The 10040-nt window shown below is 54.2% G+C and overlaps 1 protein-coding gene across 1 annotated transcript; it reads left to right on the top strand.

The window, feature by feature from the left end:
• Positions 1 to 7825: 7825 nt before the first annotated feature.
• Positions 7826 to 8721, top strand: LOC125543205 (embryo-specific protein ATS3A-like). The gene has a single exon (XM_048706472.1). It carries the CDS (start codon positions 7961 to 7963, stop codon positions 8543 to 8545), a length of 585 nt encoding a protein of 194 aa, XP_048562429.1. The 5' UTR covers positions 7826 to 7960; the 3' UTR covers positions 8546 to 8721.
• Positions 8722 to 10040: the final 1319 nt, after the last annotated feature.

Genomic DNA, 10040 nt, shown 5'->3' on the forward strand with positions numbered 1-10040 from the left:
TCGGACACACGATACAACAACCAAGGAGGCAGAAAGCTACGTCACACCATGGAATTCCCAGGTGGTCTCTGATGACGAGTGAAATACCTGCTTTAAATACCATTCCTCAGCTTGCCCTTGGAGGGGACATGTCAAATAGTCCTACTTTTTGCTTATCGCACTACTTGTATCATTCTGCTTCGACGCACCTTTTTGAATAAACAATGCATAGCACTAGACTATTATCGCATTCTCTATTCTTTTTTATATATATGTTCATTCATGACATTCAGCACCCATACACTCTGGTACGACCAATATGCTAGGGGCTTAAGCGTACCCCATAATACGGCGTGAGACGTCCGAACACTTTTGACAGTGGACACCCCGAACTTATAGCATTATATGCATCAGCTCCGAATCATGTCTTGGGTCAATAGTTGGGTTTGCCCGGCTCCCATGTTTTGATACCTTACGTTCCGCAATATCGGCTAAGGTAGCACCGGGAGAACTACTGCGATTGTGCCCCGGTTCATCTGGGCAAGCACCTCAGTAGAGAAAGTTAAAACTGACTGTCATGATAAGGCGAGAGCTGGTCGCTGTTCGAGAGGTCTCGAGTCCCTAAAGACTTATGTCTCTTAGGCCGAGGAGTCGGCTTTGTCCGGCTTAGGCGTGTATAGCGCCCCGAATTCGGCCTTCTAAATACTAGGGGCTTCACCAAAATTTAAAATAGTAGACTTCTATGGCTAAGTGAGAGTGATAAAGCATTATAGTCTGATTGCCTTGTTCGTTGCGCTGAGCACCTCCCTCGAAGGACCCAACAATGGGAAAAAGAGTGCTCAGATTTATCCCGAACACCCCAGCAGTCGTGGCATGGGGGCAGAAGCCAACGACTGGCTAGCTCTCAAATTTGATAAACAGCCGCACAGAAGCTAATATTTTAAATTCAAACAAGCGTTGCATAGCACACATGAACAAGTTTTCATAATACAGGATCACACGAGCCAGTTCATTCAAAAATTACATCCTTCGCACACTCGTCCGCCATAAGACGGGCACCCTTCAGGACACCCTCATAATACATTTCAGGGTGGCGATGCTCCTTGCCCTGTGGCGGCCCCTCCTTCACCAGCTTCTCGGCGTCCATCTTGGCCCAGTGCACCTTTGCACGGGCAAAAGCCCGGCGTGCACCTTCAATGCAGACGGACCGCTTTATGACTTCCAGCCGTGGGCAGGCATCCACAAGCCGCCTCACCAGGCCGAAGTAGCCATTGGGAAGGGAGTCGCCAGGCCACATCCAGACTATAAGGCCCCTCATGGCCTGTTCGGCCGCCTTGTGCAGCTTGACCAGTTGCTTCCACTGGTCGCTCGCAGGCATCGGGTGTTCGGTCCCAGTATACTGAGACCAAAACAACTTCTCTGTCGAGCTTCCCTCCTCGGCCTGGTAGTACTTTGCGGCATCTGACACGCCGCGGGGCAAATCTGCGAATGCTCCTGGAGAGCTCCGGACCCGGGTAAGTAACAAGTAATTTACTTTCACATGCTTGCTTTGCATAATGAATGACTTACCCGCCGCTATCTTCCTCATCGCCTCAATTTCCTGGAGGGCCTTTTCGGCTTCACCCATGGCATGCTTTGTGCTCTCAAGGGCCGCAGCAAACTCAGACTCTCGCGTCTTCGAGTCAAGATCCAAAGGCTCGTGCTTCTTCATGAGAGCCTGGAGCTCTTGCTGCACCTCGCCCACCCGTGCCTCTTGTTTCTCCCGCTCGGTGCGCTCCTTGGCCGCTTTGTTTTCGGCCTTGGACAGTGCTTGCTTCAGGGTCACCACTTCGGTCGTGGCCCCTGGCACATCCATGATGATACTATCATTTTGCAACCACATCTTTTTATATATATATATATACAAGGTATTACTTACCTTTGTTCTCCACGATCTGCCACTTGGCAAGGCCGAGCTCTTTCTCGGACCGCTCGAGGTTCTGCTTCAGTGCGGCGACCTCCACAGTCAGTGCGGCAGAGGTCAGCAGCGAAGCCTGCATACGCATACAGACATACTTATATTAGACTCCTGCAGATATTATTTGATCCTCTATTCGGCTTTTCTTTGTGAACACCAAAAAGAGCATCAGGGGCTACTGTCTATGCGGTAATATTTTCCTATATTTTAAATACTTACCTCAAAGCCTGTTAGAAGGCTGGCACATGCTTCAGTCAGTCCGCTCTTGGCGGACTGAACCTTCTTGATCACCGCACTCATAATAGTGCGGTGCTCTTCATCGATGGAAGCGCCGCGAAGTGCTCCTAGCAGGTTGTCCGGTGCCTCTAGATGGACAGAGGTCACTGGCACAGGCGGCTTGCCCCTCTTGGAAGGGGGCCGCCTACCGGAGTCCGGAACCACTGGAGGTTCCGGCGCGGTGTTCGACTGAGGGCCGAACTTGGAGCCCTTGGGAGTCTTGCTCCCTTTGCGCCTGGAGTCTGGAAGGTCGCCTTGAGGCGCCTCCAGGACTATCTCCCCCCCGGCTCGGTGCCCCTCGAGACAATACCTCCACATTGTCCGTAGGGCGAGGAGAGGAGGCGGTTGGAAGTGACTAACTATTCATATCCGACGAGTCCAAGGAACCGCCCGACGAGGATACGTCGATACGGGCTCAGGGCAGACTGCATGATCATATTCGACGTTAGGAGAAGCAGTGCAATAAAAGTATGCTATGAGTCACTCTGGTATCCGAATACTTACGACTTCGCCATGGGCTTGGCCCTGAGTAACCACTCGTCTTCGCTGTCGGTGGCGGTGGTGGAACAGTCTGGAAGGAGAGTCCTTCCCTTCTTGGACCCTTCGACATCCCCGGTTGGGGCGGCCTTCCTTTTCTTGTCTCCCCCGGCTGGAGGGGGAGAATCTTCATCTTCCTCCTCCTCGTTTTCACGGGAGGAGTGCGTCTCGGAGTTATCGGACAATGAGTCTGATACCACCTGGCGCCGGGAACTCTTTCGGGTTCCCGTGGCCTTCTTCTTGATCTTCTTCTCCGGCACCTCATAAGGAGCCGGGGTCCGCATCTCCGTCAGGAGAGCGTCTGCAGGGTCTTCGGGCAGAGGGGCCGGGCAGTCAATCTTCTCCGATGTCTCCACCCAGTCCTTTCAAAGGCATGGGAGCTCAGATCCCGCACATGGTTAAACTATGGAAAATAAATACCCTATGAGATGTACAGAACTTACCGGATTCGCAGGGCGCGTCACGCTTAGACCGCGGTCCTCGGTAAGGGAAGGGGGACCTCGACGCCCTTGAACATCACCTTCCAGACGTCCTTATGCGTCGTGTCAAAGAACTCGCGTAGAGTCTGGTGCTGGGCCAGGTCGAACTCCCATAAGTTGAAAGCCCGTTGTTGACACGGGAGGATCCGGCGGAAGAGCATGACCTGGACTATGTTGACAAGCTTGAGTTTCTTGCCTATCATGTTCCGAATACACTTCTGGAGTCCGTCCAGCTCCACCGATGAGCCCCAGGATAGGCCCTTCTCCTTCCAGGAAGTAAGCCGAGTGGGGATTCCGGATCGAAACTCGGGGGCCGCCACCCAGTTGGTGTCGCGTGGCTCGGTGATGTAGAACTAGTCCGATTGCCACCCCTTTATGGTCTCCACGTAGGAGCCCTTGAGCCATGTTACGTTGGGCATTTTGCCCACCATGGCTCCGCTGCATTCTGCTTGTTGGCCGCCTACTACCTTCGGTTTGACATTGAAGGTCTTCAGCCACAGGCCGAAGTGGGGCCGGACGCGGAGGAAAACCTCGCACACGACGGTGAACGCCGAGACGTTGAGGATGAAATTCGGGGCCAGGTCATGGAAGTCCAGCCCATAATAGAACATAAGGCCACGGACGAATGGATGGAGGGGAAACCCCAGTCAACGGATGAAGTGGGTGAGGAAAACCACCCTTTTGTAAGGTTTCGGGGTAGGGACGATCTGCTCCGCGGCTGGCAGCCGGTGCGCGATATCCGCGGCTAAGTATACAGTCCCGCATAGCTTTTTGATGTCTCCCTCCGTGACGGAGGAGACCATCCACTTGCCTCCCGCTCCGGACATGTTTTGAGAGAGTTGAGGAGAAGGATGTGGACTTGGGCGCTGGAGCTCGAGTGCGCGAGAATGGATGAGCAAGGAGGAAGAAGGCGTGGGAAGAAAAAGGTGAACCCTTATCCCTTTATAAGGGCGGACGAAAACTATGCGCCCCCACGAGCCTGGTAAAACTCTCTTATCCCCCAAGCGCTGTAATTGATGGCGCGGTTGGGTTACCCATGTCCGTATTGATGGGAATCCCGTAATAAGGGGACACGATCTCTGCTTCGACAAGACGTGCCAAGGAAACCGCCTCGCGAAACACGCTGAGTTTGGTTGTGAAAGACGATTCGAATGGTGACCTGGCTGTTGTGTGATGTCGCACTGCGAAACGCATCGCCAGATTAGATTTGTGGAAATATTATTCTCTCTATGGTTGTATGTGGAACTTGTTTTGTAGAGCCGGACACGATCCTCGTGTTCAAAATCTTCTATGAAGTATTCGGAGGAGGAACCCGCCTTGCAATGCCTAAGACAATCTGCGCGCCGGACTCATCGTCATTCAAGCTTGGTTCAGGGGCTACTGAGGGAGTCCTGGATTAGGGGTTATCCGGACAGCCGGATTATATCCTTTAGCCGGACTGTTGGACTATGAAGATACAAGATTGAAGACTTCGTCCCGTGTCCGGATAGGACTCTCCTTGGCGTGGAAGGCAAGCTTGGTAATACGGATATGTAGATCTCCTTCCTTGTAACCGACTCTGTGTAACCCTAGCCCCCTACGGTGTCTATATAAACCGGAGGGTTTAGTCCGTAGGACCAAGAACAACAATCATACCATAGGCTAGCTTCTAGGGTTTAGCCTCTTCGATCTCGTGTAGATCAACTCTTGTACTACTCATATTATCAAGGACAATCAAGCAGGACGTAGGGTATTACCTCCATCAAGAGGTCCCAAACCTGGGTAAAAAATCGTGTCCCCTGTCTCCTGTTACCATCCGCCTAGACGCACAGTTCGGGACCCCCTACCCGAGATCCGCCGGTTTTGACACCGACAGTTACCGAAGGTTGTTCGGAGTCCCAGATGAGATCCCGGACGTCACGAGGAGTTCCGTAATGGTCCGGAGGTGAAGATTTATATATGGGAAGTCCAGTTTCAGTCGCCGAAATGGTTTCGGGGGTTATCGGTATTGTACCGGGACCACCGAAAGGTGTCCAGGGGTCCACCGGGTGGGGCCACCTGCCCCGGTGGGCCTAGTGGGCTGAACAAGGGAGGGAACCACCCCATGGTGGGATGGTGCGCCCCCCAAGGGGCCCAAGGCACCTAGGATTAGAAACCCTAGGGGGTGGGGGCACCTCCACCTGACTTGGGGGGCAAGTTTCCCCCCCTTGGCCGCCGCCCCTCCCCTGTAGATGGGATCTGGGGGAGCCGGGCCCCTCTCCACTTCCCCTATAAATAGTGGGGGGGTGGAAGGGCTGCCACACCCTTCCCCTGGCACAGCCCTCCCCCTCTCCTACACCTCCTCCTCCTCCACAGCGCTTGGCGAAGCCCTGCCGGAGAACCACGAGCTCCATCACCACCACAAAGTCGTGCTGTCGGAGTTCTCCCTCAACTTCTCCTCTCCCCTTGCTGGATCAAGAAGAAGGAGAGGTCCCCGGGCTGTATGTGTGTTGAACGCGGAGGCGCCGTTGTTCGGCGCTTAGATCGGAATCGACCGCGATCTGAATCGCTGCGTTGACGACTCCACCAACCGCGTTCTTGCAACGCTTCCGCTTAGCGATCTTCAAGGGTATGAAGATGCACTCCCTCTCTCTCGTTGCTAGAATCTCCTAGATTGATCTTGGTGGCACGTAGGAATTTCTTTAAATTATTGCTACGTTCCCAACATCGAAATCATGGGTTTGGGCTACACCATCACCCTCATCCTCGAGAATCATATTGTGCAGAATAACACAACATGTCATCAGCTGCCGCAAAGTTTTCGATTCCTACATCATTGCAGCGCTCCGCACAATTCCCCAACGAGCTTGAAGCACACCAAATGCCCTCTCCACGTCCTTCCTAGCCACTTCCTGCATTATTGCAAAGTGGATCTGTTTATTGCCACACGGCTCGGATATGGTCTTCACAAATGCCGCCCATTGAGGATAGGTACCATCGGCAAGATAGTACCCCATGTTGTAGCCCCAACCGTTGATGGTGTAGTTGCACGGCGGTGATTCCCCATTGCAAAGCCTACTGGACACCGGAGATTGTTGAAGCACATTGATGTCGTTGTGAGAACCGGGTATTCCAAAGAAAGCATGCCAAATCCATAAGTCATGTGATGCCACCGCTTCTAGTATGATGGTAGCCTCTCTGGTGTGACCTTGATACATTCCCAGCAGACCTTTGGGGCAGTTTTTCCATTGCCAATGCATGCAATCAATTGATCCGAGCATTCCTGGAAACCCCCTTGCCTCTCCAATAGCCAACAACTTCTCCGTGTCATGCACATTTGGTTCTATGAGATACTATGATCCAAACACCTCAACCACGACGCGGGCAAATTTGACAGTAGTCTTGAGGCACGTGCTCTCCCCCATCCTGACCATCTCACCAACGGCGTCTGCAGCAGTACCAAGTGCAAGGATCCTCAGAGCAGCCGTGCACTTCTGCTTGGGCGAGAAAGAGAGTTGGCCGCATCAATCCTTTCTCAGCTTGAAGTAGTCGCCGTGTGCCTCCACTCCCTCCACAATGCGCAAAACAATGGTTTCCGCATGTGAAAATGGCGATGAAACCATGGATCATCCGGAAAAGCAGGTGTGGGAGCAAAGTAGTCATTGTTTAGTAACTTTGCTCCGGACACTCTATCCCGGTTGATCACTCCTCTCCCTTTGATTAAGCCCTTGAAGTTGAGAATATGGTCCACTTGCCGGTCCATTTTCTTTTGCATGGTCATGAGCATGATCATGTCCACTTCTTCATCCGAATTCGACGAATCGAAGAACTCATCTTGATTCATGGGTCAAGCTCCGATGATCCGTACTCCTCGTCCGACGGAGCATCGGAATCCATCATTTACCTAAAAAAATCACCATAATTCCGGTCGGTCAATGTGTCGAACACATCAAGCGCAAGGTGGAGCCGAAGAGTTGCCGGACATACCACGGTGGTGTCCGGGCCGGCGACAACGTCCCCCGTGGCGAGGACGGGAGCGCTCTTCCGGAGCTGGCGGCGGAGCTGCGAGTCGGACGACGCGGAGGAGAAAGAACAGAGGAGAGAGCAAATGGATCCGACAGCTCGGGGGGAGGGGGGATTTAGTGCAATTTGGGGTGGGGTCGGTTGTCGGATCCGACGTGACGGGCATGCCCGGGCGCCCCCATATCCGCCCCATATTTGGGCTGGATATGAGGGGTGCCGGTCAGCCCGGACGTTTGAGAGGCCTGCTAGGTCAAAAAATCATGACCGGACGGCCTGTCCGGACGTTTGAAACGGGTTTGAGAGGTCTAGTTGTAGATGCTCTAATAAGGCGCAGATGAAACAAAAGATGTAGTACTTGTCATGCTCTTATGTGTCAAAATCAATGGAGCGTGGAGACGATGGCACCGGTGCTTTGTAAAGAACACCTATCGTGTGTTCAATGAGGACAAGGACGCCAATACTCGTGGAGCACGCTGAGCCAGAATCATGTCCTCCATTTGACACGTGGACCTATCGCATAATCACACGATGCAGCGAATGTACGGCCCCACTGCCGGCCACCTCGTCCTCACCAGCTACCAACCCAGCTGGAGCCTGCACTGGCCCCCAGTATTCAATCTCGACAGATCAGATCACACCAGGCTCGCAAACCACACACATAAATAATTTCCTTACCGCCACTAGGCAAGCCAGCCACGATCCCTCCAGTCCACTCCAGCCCTCGCCGGTCGCCGCCACGACCGATCCCGCCATGGCGACGGCGCCGCCGTCGCGGCTCCTCCTCCTCGCCCTGCTCTCCTGCCTGAGCCTCATCTCCGCCGCCCCGTCGCTCCGGCCGCTCCCGCGCGCCGCCGCCGACGACGGCCTCGCGCGGGCCACCGGCAGCCCCTCGTCGCCTTCGGGGCGAGGCGTGGGCGCGCGGACGTGCTGGTACACGGTGCAGATCAAGACGAGCTGCTCGTCCCCGGCGCGCACGTCGGACGCGATCAGCCTGGCGTTCGGGGACGTGTACCGCGACGAGGTGTACGCGGCGCGGCTGGGCGGCGCCGCCGGCGCGTTCGACCGGTGCGCCACCGACACGTTCAAGATCGGCGGGCCCTGCGGGTACGGCGCCTGCTACCTCTACCTCCGCCGCGCCGGCCGCACCGGGTGGACGCCCGAGTGGGTGAGGGTGTACGAGCCCACCGCCCCCAGCGCGCCCTCCACCTTCCGCTACGGCGACCCGCTCCCCAACAACGTCTGGTACGGCTTCAACCGCTGCCCGCGCCTCGCCTCCTCCACCTCCACCTCGTCGTCGTCTCCTTCCTCTGGCGCTGGTGCTGCGCAGGCGATGTAGCCATGGTCGGAGCAGGTCGTGCGGCTCGTGTATGTATGATGGTTTGTGGATCGAGTACTACATGTGGATTCATTTCTGCTGTGCGTGAGTGATTGCGGCGTGCGCCTGTAATAATCCCGATCGAGATGAAATGCTATATGGTACCACGAATAAAACCTCTCTGTTTTTTGGAATCATCCATTGTACCCCCCGACATTGGCATGCACCTGCGATGTTGCTACCATTCGACTTGTTTCATCGCGTGAACCATCAAAGCATATGCTTCGCATGAATGTCAACGGATCCACGGCGACGGCGTACACGATGCCAATGATCGATCTGGATCCGCTTCCAAGTCAACAGTCTGTTTGGAGAGGGGAAGACATCCTGCGATGCCACAAAAGTCAAATTTACATGTTTCAAGAAAGGAAAAACGATTCTAACCAGCCGACACGCCGAGTCTTCCGCCGGTCGCGCGCGGGTCGTTAGATCCATCCCGATCCAAAGGACCTCGTCGCGCCACGCCCCCGCCCCACCCACCGCGAAATCACCCCAGATGCTTCTAGCATGAGTTTTGTTGCAACAACTGTAGAAAGGGTGCGACTTTCATTTCACAATGAGAGAGAGAGAGAGGAGCGACCAGAGGGTGACGACTTTGGCAACGGCTGGAGATAGGGAGCGGCATCCCTGAGGGAGTCCTGGACTGGGGGGAGGGGTCCTCGGGGTGACGGCTCATCTCACATCGGCCGGACTGTTGGGCCACATTGTGTCCGGACCAAAGACCTTTGTGCCTTGGTGTGTACCCCAAGTTAAGGTAGAAGATATGAAGTTTCCTTGATGTAACCGATTATCTATAAACCCTAGTATCCCTGGTGTCTATATATACCAGGAGTTTTAGTCCATAGAGGCTAGGAGAACAATCACCATCCTACTAGCTAGGGTTTATGTGATGCTCCGAGTCCGATGCGCCAGGTGTCTTCCAGTTATTCGCTGTTGTTGCCATGTCATTTATTTGCGTGTTGCATTTTGTCATGTCATCATCCGCATTGCAACCGCATGTTTTCCAAACTCGCGTCCGTCCCGGTCTCCCCGTTCCTTCTGTTGTTCGTTCTGAGCCAAGACACACTTGCACGCGCCCGCGGCACGTCCGAAATAGTATTTTTATAAGTGGCCGGGAAATGTTCCCGGAATCGGTTGAAAGTTGGCATGCGGTGTTTTTATGTTGTCAGTAGGCAGCCTGCCAAGTTTCACCGCATTCGGAGTTTGTTTGATGCCCCAACAGATAACTATAGCGATAATATAGTTGGTCAAACGTCGGACATTTCCGGTCTCCGGAAATAGTCACAGGACTGCACTCCTTCCCCTCTCATCTCAGCCCAACCCTCTCTACAATACTCACACCCCTCGCGCGCGTCCGAAAGCTTTCCCGGACCCGACCCGCTCAGTCATCACCGATGATTCCAGATCATCCCCTAACATCTATAAAATATCTTCGTTTTCTTAATTGGACTTCCTA

This window comes from Triticum urartu, chromosome 3, assembly GCF_003073215.2.
Source record: "Triticum urartu cultivar G1812 chromosome 3, Tu2.1, whole genome shotgun sequence".
Taxonomy (NCBI): domain Eukaryota; kingdom Viridiplantae; phylum Streptophyta; class Magnoliopsida; order Poales; family Poaceae; genus Triticum; species Triticum urartu.